Consider the following 17,871-nt stretch of genomic DNA (forward strand, 5'->3'; position numbering starts at 1 on the left):
AGTAACATTTATGAACTTAATAGAGAACAATGGTACTTGTGTACTTGCATTTCCTGAGGTGGACAGCCCAGCAGATTTATTCTCTCTGGTTAGGGTTGTCAAAAATAAACTCAAACCATCCTTTTAAGGTCAGAAATAAGACAGGGAGTTAGATCTTAATCTCTTTCCTTTTTCTGTCCCATTAATTTTGGGCAGGGGTAGACAGACCAATAAGAAAAAAAGTTGGCTGTGTTGTTTTTAACATTTCTGATTTGTGGGAGGACAGGTGGCAAGAATTAAAAAAAAAAAAGAGACAAAAAATAACAGATGAACAACAAATGAGCAAGAATAAAGAAATAATAGCCTCCAACATCTGTTGCAGTTTGTGCTGAGATACTCCAGAAGATACCACAGTATTTATGGAAATAGTATGAGGACTGTTTTGAACTGCAGCTAATGGGACACAGACTCCTGGCTGGCAGGCTTGTTCAGAGTCCTTTCTACATTTTTCCTATTCCATCCCATGTTTCAACCTGGCATCATTGTATTTTAGATTACAAGGAGGAGATGTCAGGACAGAAAGGAGCTAAGAAGTAAATTTACCCTTGATTAACAACTACAAAAAGGAAGTAACCATTTCATCAGGTGGATGAAAAGACAATATGGGCAAATGTCTGAAGGAAGTGTTGGCAACATTCATGTTCCAGGTAGACAAGCTGTTTTCAGTAGTTCCTGTATCCATCTGATGAAAACAGGGCTGAAGGAGAGCAGTCATTTCCAAAGACATTGAATGCTTTTCCAGAGGCAGGGTTAATGTTGTGGCAGCATTTATCAGAGCTGTTTTCTGTTCCCATAGCTGGCAGGGTAGGCAGGTAAGGTTGTGTCTGCCCATGCTACAGTGTAGCATCCCTCCTATAGTGTGGAGCTTCAGCAAGGGTTGATCTTGAGGGATTTCTGGAAGTTGCTCCTTCTGAGTGGAAAGATACAGCAAGAGTACACCGCTCTCAAAACTGAAAGTGGGAAGAGCCTGCACTCACTCAAAGCTTGGAGATCTGTGGGATTTTCAGCGAGGTTGTTTTTTGGGATGTTTATATTGGTTGTGCTTTCTTTTTAATTTGTTTAACTTTGTTTGTGTTTTTCCCCTGGTAGTTGCTGATGCCATTCCTGTATTTTTGCATACTGCACTGGGCAAACAAGTTCATCCCTTTCCTAACTTATACTGGTTCTCCCAAGGTACCTATACTTAGCATCTCACTTTGTTCTAGAAGTCCTTCCTTCACAAAACTTCAGAGATCTCCAAAAGCCCATCTCAGCCCAGTCTGCATTGGCCAAGAAAATGAGTAACTGTTTGAACACATAATAGCTGAAGTGTCCAAGTTGTTTAGCTTCAGTAAAGTATTTTGAGACCAGGATGAGATGCCATTTCCAAGCTTGGCATTTCTTGGCAGAGAATCAAGAGTTACTTCTCTGAAATAAGTTTAAATAAGGCCTCCAAACTTTTGGAGTGGCTTGAAGTTTGTGTATATTAGTGAAAACATCTGACACCGGGGAACACCAGAGTTTTGAACTGTTGGCACTGTGAGATTTGTGAGGGAAATATGGGCAGAAAGAGTGAGGTATTGTTAGGGTGGCTTTTTCTTTTTGGCATTCATCACTGAAGACATCAACATTTGGCCCACCCAATGGCTCATTATAAAGACACTTGTACACATAACTGTGCCTCTCACCTTACACAAGTATGACAAAGTCTTAAATATCTGAAATGCTTACTGAAGCCCTGTACAATATGTCGGAAACTGAGGAAATTACTTAGGCTATCACCATCTATAGAACTTGAGTAATTTCTACGTCTTTTTGCATATATCTCATGCAACCTTGTGAATGTATGACTTCTTGGATTGCTCAGCCTGGAGAAGGCTCCATGCTGCCCTATAGCACCTTCCAGTACCAGGAAGGATCTACAAGAAAGAGAAGGGACTCTTCACTGGGGAGTGTTGTGACAGAAGGGATAACAAATTTAAACTGAAGAGGGTAGATTTATATCAGATATTAAGGAGAAATTATTTTCTATGAGGGTGGTGAGGCCCTGGCACAGGTTGCCCAGAGAAGCTGTGACTGCTCCATTCCTGGAAGTCAAGGCCAAGTTGAATGAGGCTTTGAGCAACCTGGTCAGGTTTTTTTGAGCAGAAGGTTCCCTGCCCATGGGATGATCTTCCAGCCCAAACAATTTTATGACTCCATAATTCTTCTGTAGAATTAGTTCATGGCCCAGAATTCTCCTGCAGTTCTATATTAGTACAACTAAGTTTGACCCAAAGTTGCTGCTGAGACTTTGGGTGTGATTCCTCTCCTTTCCCAGGCACAGTGAGAAGAGATGGTGGTAAGGTAACACTGCACCAGTGGCAGTGCAGCATGAGCTACAGGTCAGTCAAATACCAAATGTGTAAGATTTTCTACCCTGGGAGATTACAGCAAGTTCAATGAGCATATGGGGAGGAACATCTGCTCTGTTTTGAATGATCTTTCTTCTCATTTTGGAGAGAGACAGAGGGTATTTTCCTCCTACTGAGCTCCCTGAGGCAGTTGCCTGTGCATCACTTCTTTCTCTTCCTGTACTAACAGGGTGAGGGTGTTGGAGTCAGTGCCATGGTGGATTCTCCCCCATGTTCTTCCTGCTGCTTGCTGTGTCCTAGAGAGATAAATCCTGTACCTACAGTGCTTTCTTTCTTCATTTCCAAGCTGTTAACTTTCAAAATACATTTTTATCTGAGAAAACACACGGTAACATCCACATCCACAAAGGCAGGGTCTGACCTTGGAGCAAAGCACCAGAGTGGGATCTTCATTTCTTCTCCATGCCCTGGCATTTCTCCCTAATGACTCTGGCTGAATCATACCCCATCCGTGCCCCCATTATCAGACTCTCAAATGGACACTGATGTGTTTCTCCCACCTATTAATAGAAATTAATATTAATGCTCTTTAATAGCAGAGCAAAGGATGTATGAGAGAGAAGTTTCACATAATGTCCTTGGTGGGTAGTTAGACAAGGGGCCAAAATCTTAGCTGGGAATGGTAGTTAAATTGCAAGGAGTGAGACTTTGGCCTGAATTATGCTTTGACTTATAAGTTATAATATTGCTGTTTCAAAGATTTGGGGTAAATCAAACTTAATTTTTTTTATAAAATATATCAAGTAGTCACAATGGTGAGGGCAGGTTTTATTTGGGGTATTATTTGCACACAGGATGTACACTGGACTTGAACAGTTTTTGTGGCAGGTGGTTATCACTGACTACATAGAGATTTCTTTCTGCATACCTAAGGAGGAATAAAATATTCAGAAATAGCAAATTCAGAATACTGAAAAATGCAGCTTTTAAAAATAATCGTGGGAGAAAACAACAAGCATGTTTGCTCATGTCCTTTATCTCAGTCAGCTAATCTTGCAGAATGTCACATTACATAGAAATAGATTTTTACATATGAACTTGTTACATCACTTCCTAAAAAAAGAGTATTTAGCTTGTACTTAAATAGCACATTCAGAGACTGTTTATGCAGAATTTCTGCTGCAAATGTGTGATCCTTGTTAGATAGCTAAGCTTGGTGTGAAGATATAACATGGCATTGTATTTATTTGCTGCTTACTGTGTGAAAGATAAAATACTTACAGAAGAATCAGTTTGAAATCTTGATAGTTTTTAATAGTTTAAGCTTTTTAAAAGATGAAATTGGTTTTGACCATTTTGATCTCTAGTTGGCATAGGGAACAATTCTACAAAAAAGATATGTAAAGAGCGTGTGATACAGAAAAAACAAAGCTTTCTCTGAAATCTATCAAATTAATCATAGCAAAACTGAATCCAGAATTTAAACCATATATTTTATCCAAATGTAGCCAGTATATGTTGCTGCACGCTAACAAATCTGAGAAACTATCCAATTTAAGACCAGTGAAATATCTTGTGTCTCACAATGGTATTTCAATACACACTATTAATTCTTCCAAGTCAAGGCAGATGCTGTCCCCAGTGTGATTTTAGGAAGAGCAGAGACAACAATGTGTCTTTGGAGGTGCCATTTTTCACCTGGAATGTGAAATCAATGTCCTGACCATTTGTGGTCATTAAAAATCCCACTGCACTATTCTGCAAGACTAGAGGCATTGACTCCCAAGACTTGGTGAGACTCCAAGAAACAAATTATATTCCTCCTGATACAACCGTCCTTTTAAAGCTAATTTAAAGCTCCTCTTCAGCTGTTCTCCCTTGCTTTGAGTGGAAAATCCTTCTTATCCCTTTGTAAACTTTTCTTTAGTTCTACTTTATACTGACAATTAGTGGCTGTCTTTTGCCTCATTGCTGATGCATGTGTAGGAGCAGAGAAGCTCTCTGTAACTGTGGACTCTACAATTAAAAAAGTTTTACTGGTGGCCTGATTGAGGGGTGTTGTTCAACAACAAATTTTGGAGCCTTCTCCACCCCGATTTTCTTGTGTTACTCAGTCAGTGGTGCAGTGTGTGTGCATAGGCAGAGTCAGGAAAAAGTGGTCAAAAGCATCAGGTGAGTTGTTTGTTCTGGCAAGTCAGATTTGCTCCTGGGGCAAAGCAAAGAACAACTTATGGTTATGAAATATTTGGAAATATTTTAACTAGGAACAAACTTGTTATATGCAATTTGTTATATACATCTGTGGTCTTGGCATTACCCAGTTATGCCCAGTGGGTATTCCTGGAAAAAAACCTGCAACTTTTCAAGTGATCATTCAAAATACATCATTTTTCTTCAATGTGTACTTTTTTCTGTTTACAAATATATCCCTTCCAGTAAGATCAATGCTTGTGTCAGTTGGTAGGATTCTGTTTAGTGAAGGGTTGAATGTTTCACCCAAACCAGAAATATCAGTTTAACCTACTGGGATTTTTTGTGCTTTAAGGAAAATTAGCACAAGTAATGGAAATTACTGCTTCTGTACATCCCAGGGAATCAAAGGGGTCATCTTCACCTGTCCTGGAGAAGACAGGACCTTTTAACCCTCCTTGTTGAAATGTTGACTGCTGGTTCTGATGCCTAAAACCAAGACCTCAGGGTTAGGAGACCTCTCTTTCCAAACTGGGAGAATCCCATATTCTGCATCCTGGGGCTTTTCTGCTTGCATTTGAGCTGCATTCTTATTAGCACACCATGCAGATCCCTTCTCCAGCTTCGCCCTTATCCTCATGTGCCTTGTGTGCCGTAGGCGGGCTTTATCCTCTCCCCAAAGTGTGAGATGGAAAAAGGAAGAACGGTAACACGATTGCAGGAATGTGTTGCTGCCTTTTTTTGCATCTTCCCCAGCACCCCGACAGATTGCTTAGCTTAGAATCCATATGCTTTCCTTTTCAGAACAAAAATTGTTCTCGATGGAGACCTAAAGCTTCCAAATTGCTAAGGGTCATGATCCTGCAGAACTAAAAGATGATTTCTAAGTGAAGTCTTGACTTTTATGGTTTGAACTCAGTACTTGCTCAGGTTATTGGCGTGCATTTAGCCCAGATGACCTCAGCTGCCCTTTAGAAGCTGCCCTGTCTCTTGTGCCTCAGTTTACATCTCTGCAGAAACACAGCAAAAATCATCAAATGGTTTGGGTTGGAAGGGACCTTAAAGATCATCTCATTCCAATCCTTCTGCCATGACCAGGGACACCTTCCATTAGACCAGGTTGCTCCAAGACCCATTCAACCTGGTCTTGTCATCACTTCCAGGGATGGGGCAGCCACAACTTGTCTGGGCAAACTGCAAAATGTTGCAGAGTCAAACTTCAGAGCTGTGTTGTGCTAAATCCTGCATGTAGGTGGGTAACAGCAGCTGCCAGTCAGCCTCAGAGAGCAGAGCACCATATGATTTCTCAGTGAACAAAACATTTAATATAAACACAACACTTTCCAGATATTATGAAGAGTTTTCCTGAACAACTCTTTAAAACAGAAGTATTAGGCAATAAAGTCTGTTTGCTGATCTTTATGCAGATCTTCCCACTTCCACTTCACTGCAAGGTTTTGACTAAAATATTTATACTTTTCTGCTTTGGTATACATCCTACTTCAATCCTACGGGCAGGATTTCTCAGCCTGTGGAGAGAAATGACAAAATGAGTGTGTGGTGCTTGGTTCACCCACACTGGCTCCCTGGGCTTTGATAAGAGCTACATGGTCCTCTCGAGAGCACCGAGCATCTGCAGTAGGTCAAAGCTCCTCACAGGTCTCAGAAACAATTTGTAACTTTGCTTCTTTGGAAGACCCAATGGGAGGGTTCAATATTTTGGGGTGCAGACCTCCCCCCCAGCACCCTCCTGGTTTCAACAGCACCTGCATTTTCCATGTGTACAGATCGTGTTGTCCTGTATCTGTCCTTTGCAACTGAAGACAAAATGCTTTGAAATTGTAAATGATCTTCCTGGAGAAACTGCCCTGATCTTCCATAATGTCACCCTCCTCATCACAGCTTTCCAGGGTCTTCAGACAGGTCTTCTCCTTGCCTTAGCACTGTTGAGATCATCCCATTTGCATTGGAGCTGATTTCAGTGGAATTCAGGGCAGCTCTGACAAAGCATTCGAGTTTCCATCCTCACTCTTTTACAAGGTCATCCTTTCATATCACAGGCAGGATGTAAAAAGACGTGATCTTATATTCATTCTCCCTTTGAGTATTATCTTTTGGTTTTCATCTAATAATTTTTTGTTTCCTGTAGATACAGTAAATTGTGAGTTATATTTTTTGTGTGTGTCATTTGGGAGTACTAGTGGTCTGAAAATCAGTTGTGCAAGTCTACTTTCGGTTTCTTGAATGACTACAGAATGAGTATCTATTATCTTTAAACAAACAACAAGGGTTTTCTTGATGAGTAATTTGCTCCAAAAGATTTTCTTTTTTAAACTCCCATGAAATATATTTATAGAGTGGTGTTTCAATTCCTAATATTTATAGGAACACTTACTGTGTATATTAACCATCTTCAGCAGTCCATGTACAATGGCATGGTGGGGATAATTGTGTTTGTTTTCTGGGAAATAATATTTTTAGTTTCATAATCAAAAGTAGGGTTAATTTGTTTTTATGGTAGAAGTGTTTACTGAGTTGATGAGAAGCAGTGAAATCTTTGGATAGCTGGGAACTAATCAGACTTTTACTTGTGGATTTGAGTTTTATTTGAGTTGGATCTGTACTTCCATTTTTTTAAACCATTACCTTACATATTTTTGCTCAAAAATGGAATTTGATCTGACCAAATGTGAAATTTGCAACAAAATTAATTACATTAAAAATGTATGTTAAAGACCTGCAGTGGCTTTGTTTAATATTCTGATCACATTCAGATTTTTTTACCACTGCATCGACTATTTAATAATTGTTTTCACAACGCTAGCATCCCTTGTAGAGAGGGTTATTTAACAAGAACGAAAATCTTTAGAAATTTAGATGCACCAATCACTCACTGCTCTGCTCAGAAACTGACAGTGTGGTTCCAGTTTAAGATCCTCTTTTAAACCTATATTCTAACCTTATTCTGCTTCTTGATGCTTCCTGCAGCACCCACCCATGATTTGCCTGGTTGTCTCTTTTAAGCTGGATGAGCAACTGCTATTTTATAAAATGTTGCCATACCCTAAAGCAATAAGGCTTGTGCCATTCTGTTATTGGAACAGTAACGGGTTGCTAAAGGCTATGGAGCCCTTTAGAAGAAGAAACAAAGAGATTCCCAGATCTAGGCTCTTTCCTTAAAAAAAAAAAGCATTTCAATGAAAAGAGATGATGTCTGGGATTAACAGTGGGAGGGGAAAATGTCCTGACTGTTGGAACTATTTAGTGATTCAGTTCTTTGATAGGTCATAAAAAATATTATATTAATTCTTATGAATAGGGCTTAGAAAATAAGGTGTTGTGATATCAATGTGCAGGAGTTTAATGAAAATAAAATATCTAAAATGTACAGCTGTATCAAATAACCCCATAGAAACTGAGTCTCTATTGCTCTAATTTCTTTTTCTTATCTGTTTACATTCACTTGCTCTTGCTCCTGGCTCTCATCTTTGATGTCATTTATATTATGGACTTTGTTCATCACAGACTCCTGCTGAAGATGTACCTGTCTGCCTTAGCTAGGGTGGAAACTGTTTTTTCCTGGAGGCTTAAATTTCTGCTGGACTGCTGCTGAATGGTGCATGCAAGAAAAGGGTGTGAGCCATTTTATATTTCTTGCTTAATCTCCTTTGCAACCACTGAACACAGTTCTGATCTGTGCCTTTTGAAGCAAAGCACTGGGAGGTTTAAGGCAACCTTCTGTGCCCAGCAAACTGCACAGCTTGGAGATAGAAACTCTGAAAATGCAAAGCTGTGCACGTTTAGAGGGACTGTTTCACTTCATCTGACATTGCAATGCAGACTACAATTGTCAGTGTAACCATTAAGGAAAAAGCCTGGTATCACTGTGGGATATCAAATAAATAATAAAAAAAAAAAAATTGCACTTGAAAAAATTAGACTCTCATTGCTGCTCACAGTTCCTATAATGCCAAAAAAGCACCAGAAAGGTCTAGAAAGATCTCCTGAAGAGGAGCTCTGGATTATTGTGGTTTTAATATACTAACTCTGTAGTTGCCGCATCAAGAAAATGACTTCTTAATATGTGGAAACTCTAGAAGAGCCTTCAAAAATATATTTCTTTCTTGTTCTTCCTTTGGATTCATAAATAAATTAGCCTTTGGGGTTCAGTCTGTATGTATAAGGTTCATATTCTTGCAACAAAAATGCGTAGGGTTGTTTCAGTACAGAGAGATAACTAGATCCATAGTTTTGGAAATTGCTAAGGCAAAGAAGATTTTGGGACCTATTTTAATTACTACCACCTCCCCTTACTAAAAAAATTCCCCTCCAGCTGTAAAAGTGCATGGAAGGATTTTTTCTGCTGTAAATAATAATATTATGTTAAGAATTGTTCCATACCCTAAGTTCCATCTACAGATGTGAAATTTTGCAGTTTCTATCTCAGCTGAAGCAAAAAGGGTATGAACTAACCAGTTTCCTTCCATGCAGAAAATTTGTATATTGGATACAAATTTTATAACTGGACTAGAAAACTGTGGAATGAGATGGGCATCTGGTCAAGTCTAAGAAAATGAAGCCTCTTATGCCTTCTTTCTGGTTTTATAAGGTCCTATGTATGGGAGAAAAATGAGAACTGGAGCTTTCCAGTCGTTTTCCTGATTCTTGGATAAGGTCTAGGCAAATTTTCTGGGGAGGGAAACAAGGACATACAGTGGTGATAAATCTGGGATGTATTTTAAGGACTGTGTACATAGGTAATGGAAATGCATTTAATTGTGCTTTAATGTGACACACCACTACATTAGCCCACTTTCACTATCTCGCACTCAGCTTCCCTCATACAAATTGCACACCCACAAAAGGGTTTCAGACAAGTAAATTGGACGAAAAGTCACATATTTGGAAAGCAACTGTTGTTTAAGACCAGCATAAGAAGATTTAACATTAACATGGTATTTTCTCAGTGTGCACAACCTGATTGTAGAACTGTCCAATGCCTTCCTTTTGCTGCAGCACTGAAATAAAAGGGAACATTTTCCACTGGAAAACTGGCCCAGTGCTTCGTTTTGTCTATGTAGGATCATTCAGTGCTGGCATTTGAAATAGTGATAATTTTATGCCTAAAAAAATGAGTAATTGTACCACGGAGAACTTGATTCTGATAGATCCTTAGATCACACTCTGTCGTCTGCTTTTTCACGTTCTTTTGTATACGATCGGGGTGCATCGCATCCGCCAGTGACGCCTTTGCGTACGGAGCTGTGGATGTGTGTCTGCACTCCTATAAAACACAAGCAGTACAAAGGCATCTTAAAAATTTTATAGCTGTTTAAAACACAAAGTTTTCCTCCCTTTGTGTCTTTCAGAGAGACTGCCACAGAGTTGTCTGGAACATTACCAAGGTAAGCAAGTTGCTCTAAGCTGCATCTGTGTGTCAATGTCCGGAAGGTGCTGAAAGAAGCACGACCTTTGGAGCCAGAACATGATCCTTTTCCTAGGGAAAACTGCTGGGATACTGAGAACGAGGGTGCAGAGAGGAGAACGCTCCCTGCATGCCACAGACAGACAAATGACACTGAAATACTGGCACAGCCAAGCCCACACAGCTTAAAGCGATGGGTTGAAGTTGCTTTGAGGCTCAGCACAGTTGTGCACCTGATGAGAAAAATCCCAGCTGTGGCTTCCTTCCAGCTGTGCAATTATACCCATGGCAGGTGGTTTGGCTTTTGCTTTACATTTCACCTGAGGGATGAGAGGAGGGAAACTTGGAGGTAGGAGGAAAAAAAAGCTGTGATCTTAAGGCATTTTCATTTGGAAAGCAGGAAAGCAGCTTAGACCAAATTCTTCTATGCTGAGAAATCTTTTCATAAAATAATAGAACTAGACAAGACTCCCAGGCTGTGATAGAGATTTTTGAAGAGAGACCTGTCTACATATTGTCAGAGGATGCAATAAAATGCTGTAATCATGCAGATAGAGAAAAGGGTGGAGAGAAGGGAAACAAAAAAATCTGATATGGTAATCTGTCATTTAGCAGCGATGTCTGGTGAGTTAAAAAAACAGAAGCTCTCAGTCCTCTTGTACCTTCTGCCACTGGTTCTGCTCTCAGGTGCAGGGGGTTTTAGTGGGGTTATAGTTTGGGGGGGTTTTGCTATCCTCTGACTAAATCAGTGTTGTGGTTCAAATAATATATAACGTAAAAAGAATATTTCACCAGGAAGGACAGTTTTCTTTAAGTATTCTAATACATGCAAGTTCCTTCTGATTCTAAGGCAGAGAAAAAAATATCCACCTTTCTTTAGAGGGTGTGTGGTGTATATAAGTTGACTTTTTCATATTGATAAGTTGTAAAAATACATATTTTCACTATATATGATGCCTATTCCCTGTATAATGTGCCCCTTTGTTCTGTGTGTACAAATTTATGTGATTTATATGATTTCTTCATTTAATAGATACATCTCTTTTTATTGTTTACTGTCACTTGGTCTCTATGGTTGTGGAAGCAAATATGCTGGTAAAATTTTGCCATGTGTTTGAAGAGCTGACCAGTGATCAGACCTATCTGACACCAAATTTTGTTCTTCTTCCTTGCAAAATAATTCCATTTCTTCATATACATATATATACACACACCAAAAAAAAACAGGGATTCAACAGTATAGCCACCTCCTTGGCCAGAAATGTCAATATTGATGTTTAGCTGTATCTTTTACTGGTTTTAGTGCTAAAATGCTTCTAGTTTTACTGCACTTGGTGAGGTATTATAGGACTAATATACTGGAAACATGGAGTCTTTACACTGCAGAAATTAATTCCACTTCAAATTAAAGTTAAAATGAGACACATAAGTGCTTGAATAAACATCCCATTTTATACTTGCCATTAATGATTGTCTAAATGTGCTTTTTGAATTATTACCACAAGGCTTTAATTTCAACTGCAGTAAGATGTCACAAGTAAAATCAGATTATACCAGCAATGTGCACAAGGCATTGTAATTGTGTTATAAATATTAAACCAAATGATCTTGTCATGATTTAAAACAAATGTTTCCAGCTAGGCACAGGTTGACTTGTCCTCCAGCCTTCTCCAGGATTCACCTGTTCTTGAATTTCTCTAAGCAAACAGCTCCTTGGGGTTTTTAATCTTGTGTTGTGATCTATTAATCTAATATTTTTTGTTCTTCTTTCAAATGTCAAGTGACTCGTTTTGCTATTATTAATTCATAACAGTGAAATAGTCTAATTTCCCCACATCTTCTTCACCTTCTCCCTGAAACCACTTTATAGCATATAAAATGTTAGGTATTGCACCTTGAAATGACGACATTAATAACCAATTTCCCATCATTGCTGGGATTCCCATCACTGTGTTTTGTCCAGTGGGGCAGAGCAAGTCCCCTGTAACCCTGAAAATCCAACCCTCCTTTGCCCAGGCAAACACAAGGCCTTTTCCCAGAGCAGTAATGACTTTTGGATATATTTGTGGCCAGGATTGATCAAATCTTTTTCACACACTCGCAAACCTGGTGAAAGGGTTTTCACTGCAACTGGCGTAAGTGTGAACAGATGTGTCTGTACTTGGAATATTTTGTCTGGCTGTCAAGAAAGTTTAGGCACTGGTGGCATTAATTATTTATTGTTGTTGTTGTTGTCATTTAAAAAAAATTCTCAAAAACCCCCTCTGATTTTTTCATAGTTCAATTAAAGAGGTAGGATTAGGGATTTGCTCCCATAAAGCCCTTTAATAAGTCAGAAGTACAGAGGAGTACATTTTGAATATTTTCTCATCTCAGTAGTAACCAAGAGATGTTACAAATGTGTATTTTTTTAAAAAGGCAAATATAACAAAGTGTCTTGGTAAATGTGACTTTTTAATATATTCATTTTCTATTAAATACTGCTGATGGTTCTCTAATGATTATATTTAAAGGAAGAAGAAATCACCCTTCTTGCCACAGAAGTATGTGTATCACTGATAGGCAAAAATAGAAAAATGTGAGTTGGTGGACATCATTTAGTAGGAAAGATAATAGATTAACTTTGCCTGTAGAAAGATATAAAAATATTCTGTACAATTATATTGTGTCAGTTCTAATTTACCAGTTATTTCTGATGATTTCAGGAAGCCCAGGCTAGAGAATGAATTGAAAATTCAGACTTAAAATGTGATAAAGAAGCTTTACAATTTTTATAATAAATGACATTATTATAGCTATGAATGTATATTGTTTTTTCGAAGAAAGGCTTTCTATGTGCAACAGCACATCAAAGAAGAGATCTTCACAAGGAAAACTTTACAATAATATTAAGTTGTTCATTGCATGACCTATTTAGAGTACTCAGATACTTCTTGTTGTAGACTACATAATTAAATTTTAAATGGAACATGATAAAGAAATTATACTGGTGATCTCTAGAGATTTGAATACCCTATTTGGATCTTTACAAGAGTGTAGTGAAGGCATACTTTTAAAATTTAATAAAGGTCTGGCCTATTTTTTTTTTCCTTGTAGATGCTCTATAGCTGCAATGGCAGTTCTGTTTCAAACCGTGTTTGCTCTCAACATTTCATAGTCAGTACCTGCAATAACAGAGCAAACTAAAAACATTAGAAAAAATACATTTTAACTTGAGAAATTCACCATTAAAAAATGGCAATTAATGAATGGAGATAAACTTCTAAAATCTTGGGGAAGCTACACTAACCAGCCTTTTCTGGACCAGCCTCTGAGCTCAGCAGTCGAGGGGAGCAGTGAATGAATGGAGTCCTGGAGGACAGTGTGAAGCCCTATGGGCATGAGGGAGATGATGTTTGGAGCTGAAAGGAGAAAATACTCAGCTTCAATTTCAAAGGAATGATTTCAGTCTCTAGCCACTTCTGTTTGTTTCTGTGAAAGTTACTTTATATTTAAAGAAGAACAAATATTTTAAATATAGACTAACTGCATGGATTATTTATTTGCTTAATACTAGGTTAGTATTAACAGAAGGAAAATCTGGGCTACTTTTCCACTTTTATGTACTGGCTCAATTTTTCATTTCACTCAAGGGGGGAGTAAAGTTTAAACGTCCACTTCCTCCTCTAAGCTGTTAAAATAAAGGAAAAAAAATCAAGCTAATAATTTGCATATATATTTTAATGGAAAAGTTTGCAGAAACGTCACTGAATCACCTGCTTAAATCCTGAGCAAAACTCAGCAAATCTTGTATTTTGTGGTGAAGGCCATCTTGAAATTGTCATTTAGAAATTTTTTTTAGAACTGTAGGAAGAAATCTGCAGTGGATACATTGAGGTTAAAACAAGCAAGTATGTTCAAAATGGAAATGTAAATCTTTGGCTTGTCCTTGAATTTTAGTCATCTAAAAACTTAATCTATTTTTAAACCTGTGGTCTGGAGTAGGGTACAAACTTTGGCACTCTTGAGTTGGGATTTTATTCTCCACCATTCCATAAATTTCTTTAATAATGTCTCAGTTCCATTTACTGTAAAGACTTCTGTTCTCAAGTGTCTACAGCATTTTGAAAATAGAATTTAAGTACTGAAGTCACTTTGGTGCTTTTGAAAAATGTTAACCTGCAACTTCACCATTATTGAAATCTAATGCAACTAAGCTTTTATCTAAAGCAAAAAGAAGAATTGACAACCCACCATATGACAAGCAAAATGAAATCTCTTGATCACTATCTGTCAGCAGTCTTTCTAATACCATTGTGTTAGGGAATGATATGTCTTCCAAGAAGCTCAGTACACAAGGTTTTGAATCATTTCTGTCTTGACAGCCTAACACAAGTAACTACTTGTAAGTGCTTGGATGAATTATAAAATCTATGTGGCTCTGTAGAGTGAGTTAATAAAACATCTATGAGCATTTTAATTACTATGAAATGAAAAGGATTTTTTCCTGACAGTAATAGGGGCATGGTCTAAAGACCAAGCTGACATCTCAACTGCTGGCTTCACTGGGTTTGCACAGACGGTGGGAGTTGGGGTGACTTTCTGTGTTTGCATTTTTGGTTCCCTCCCAGCTGAGATATTCTGGCAAGCAATTTCTCTCCCTCTGGGAACACCAGGTCATACCTTTCACCCCTTGTGTTTTCATGTCCTCTCATGTCACCAGTGCTACTTTTTTTATGTCAGGCTTGAACACCCACCTGCCTACGCCAGGCATGTCTCTGCCAAACTATGACAGAATTTTCCATACCCTCACATAACATTTACTGAAGCTTTATTCTCCCTTAAATAAAGCAGTTATTTGGCATGGCCCGTTTGTGATCCTCTCTTCTAATAGAGAAGTTTTGCTTTCCACCTTCAAATAAATCCTTTCTCAAAACTCACTCTTGTTTTAGAGGCATATAAATAATTGGTCAAGCAAACATTGCTCATCCCTGATGGCAGGCAGTGCTAGCTGATAACATTAAAATATCTTGAATGTCAAACTATATGCAGCAATCCAGAGCTAGTCTTTGGAAATGATATCATCTTCTATCTTTTCCTAAACCACATCATTAAAAAGAAAAGAAAAAGATTCCAGCCCTCGATATTTAAATGTTCTCAAGTCAACTGTCTTAAAGAGCAGATTTTCCATAATTTGGATGCCTGCTATTTTCTAAAGAAAGTAGTTATTTTGAAATGAGACTTGAATTTAACTAATCACTCCCTTATTAAAAAAAAAAAAAAAGAAAAAATAAGAAAGAATCTGATGTTTGACCTTTTTCTCTGCCTCAAATTCTCATTTTGAAGCATTACTTCTTTCATCTAACCTTTGAGCTGCTTTCTGTACTGGAAGCAGGACTGCCGATACCCCATTGTATCTGTTGTAGAGGAATGCCCTGGTGGTGCTTGCACTTTGAGGCAGTGGAATATAAATTACAGTAATTGTTTGGGATGGTAACAAGTTTGATGTTATTGTAAGAGAATCTGGAAGTTTTGAGGAAATAATACACAAAGTCTCTTCACTATTCTGATTTTTATTTTTCCTAAGTAAAGCTTCAGTATCCTTACAATGCAACATGGAGCTATTCCTTGTAGTAGCTGTCGGCACGTCTCTTTGTTGTTGTTATGCAGCTGTTTTGAAATATGTTTTTTAGAGCTAATGATAATCTTAAAACACACTTATGTGCAATCTGATCCCTTTCTAAACAGATATTTTTAAAATCTTAAGAGGAGCCTAAGGAGCATAGAGGTGATTATCCATATGTGCTTACTGATGACTCGCATTCAAGAATTATGAGGATACCAATGGCAGGATTCATATCGCCTAAATTTAGTTATCACAAAAGTCCCATCAAAAGAACCAGGGGAGAGATGGAGAGAAATAGGAGCCTCATCTCAGGACTAGGTGAATAACCTTGGGAATTGTTTTTCTTTCTCCATTGCCTGAAAATGGAGCCTGGGGGAATGGCACAGACTAAATATTTCACCTGATGATAGCTTTAATTTAAGGTGAGCAGCCCGACTTTTATAAGTGTTAAAGTGCCAAGTGACGTAAGCTGGTGCCTGCTGGAGTTTTGAGGACATTGGCATGCTTAACCTGAAAAAAACTTTCAATATTTCGTACTTAAGTCCTAAATATAGATCCTGGGAAGGAGGGGGGAAAGTCATAGAGAAATCATTGTTAGACTCGATACAGCTCTGACCCAGAATGCAGGAACTCTTCTCACAGTGCAGAGCCCTCAGAAATCACAGCAGCCCTGAAATGGTTCCTAATTATATGTAGCCTTTGAATCTTAAAACTGAGTGTAAGTGATTTTACTCAGAGTCCTGGTTTTGGAACCCACAACCATTTTTCCCCAGCAACTGTAGGCATCTCTCAAAAAAGTTAATGAATTTGACAGCAGATTTTTATCTTAAAAGTCTGGTAAAGCTTTTGTTTTTATTCCCTATTGTGAAGCTCTAAAACTAGAGACATATTCCCTTCTCTTTTTTTTTTTTTTTTCTGTTATTCACCTTAACCAGACTTCCAAGCATCCTTTTAACTTGCTTTACAAAGCATTGTTAAACGTGCCCAATGAGGATAATGTGCAGTAGAAATGAAAGGACTTAGATCTCTTCATTTCCATTCCTGAAGGTGAATTCCAAGATCGCCATTATTTTTATTTATACAGTGCCTAAAGAGTACTAAATACTTCATGGAACAAATAGAAGACCTCTTGTAAAAAGCACGCATTCCTATAATCTAATTTTAGTCTCAAATCAGGCAGCATGAATGCTAAGCAGCAGGGCTTGAAGAAACACAGAAGGTGTATGAGGGCCACACTAACAAGATTGAGCAGTTATTTAGGTTCATTATCTGTTCCACTTAATAGCACTGCAATATCTTGCTGGTTTAAGCTAAATTCACATAGGCCTGTGGAGAACATTTGACTGACACAAAAATGGTATTTCTTGGGTTTGCTTAAAAAATGAGCCTTTGAAAAAAAGTTTGAATGAAGATAGAGAAAAGCACCATTGCAGGTGGATTTGAGATGCCATTCAAGTGTAAGAAGCAGCAAATGAAACCAACTTAAAATACTAAGCCTGTTTTCCCATCCTCACTACATTTCCCAGCTCAAATATTGTGTTCTAAGTTAGTGCTTTGTATGTATCCTTTGCTTAAGTGTGGCCTTAGCCCCTAGAACCATCAGAATAATGCTATTTAGAAACTCAGTGCAAAGGACAAAACTTGTGAGAATAACTCCAGATGTGAATACGCATTCTTGGGGGAGAGAGAAGTGTTCATACATCAGGTTCTGGAGAAGCAGACCAGCAATGGGAGATTTGTTAACATGGCAGAGAAGCTCTATCTTAGTACCTTTGCAGTAGCATGAACAAGGCATGGGTCATATATTATGTAATATAGAGTATTATATCATATGTTTTATAAGTAGTTAGAAGTGAACTGCTCATACATAGAGTTCTTAGCACCATCCTTGCCATTGGTCCCAGAAGAGCAAGTGATATGGATGGGGCAATGTCAGGAAACCCACACTGCTCTCCCCAGGACAGCAGAGACTCTGGTTTAATGCTCTCTTCAACATTCTCTGCCTTTGAGCATTGCTTTTATTTATGAAATCACTGCTATTGTAGAATTTACAAAAATTGCAACTATTTGAATGTTTCCAAAAGATTTGCTATAAACTAAAAGCAAATCTTAGACAATTCTCAGTAAATTATTGAAAGAGGTTTTAGAAAAAACCCCTAATGCATTCCCTGGTGTTCAAGGTTAACACTTTATACTTCATCTACATTATATTAAAAACATTTTTACTGGAGTCCATAAATGTTACACATTTTTAAAAGGCAACGAGCGCAGTGGGACTA

The 17,871-nt window shown here is 38.1% G+C and overlaps 1 protein-coding gene across 1 annotated transcript in view; it reads left to right on the forward strand.

The window, feature by feature from the left end:
* The window catches only part of LOC131591448 (CUGBP Elav-like family member 2), a 370,880-nt gene that overhangs the window by 58,770 nt on the left and 294,239 nt on the right, over positions 1-17,871 (forward strand). The window contains exon 2 of the mRNA XM_058862167.1: positions 9,932-9,967. Within this exon, the coding sequence (XP_058718150.1) occupies positions 9,932-9,967 (36 nt within the window). The remainder of the gene's footprint in view (positions 1-9,931; positions 9,968-17,871) is intronic.

Source organism: Poecile atricapillus, chromosome W, assembly GCF_030490865.1.
Source record: "Poecile atricapillus isolate bPoeAtr1 chromosome W, bPoeAtr1.hap1, whole genome shotgun sequence".
Classification (NCBI taxonomy): domain Eukaryota; kingdom Metazoa; phylum Chordata; class Aves; order Passeriformes; family Paridae; genus Poecile; species Poecile atricapillus.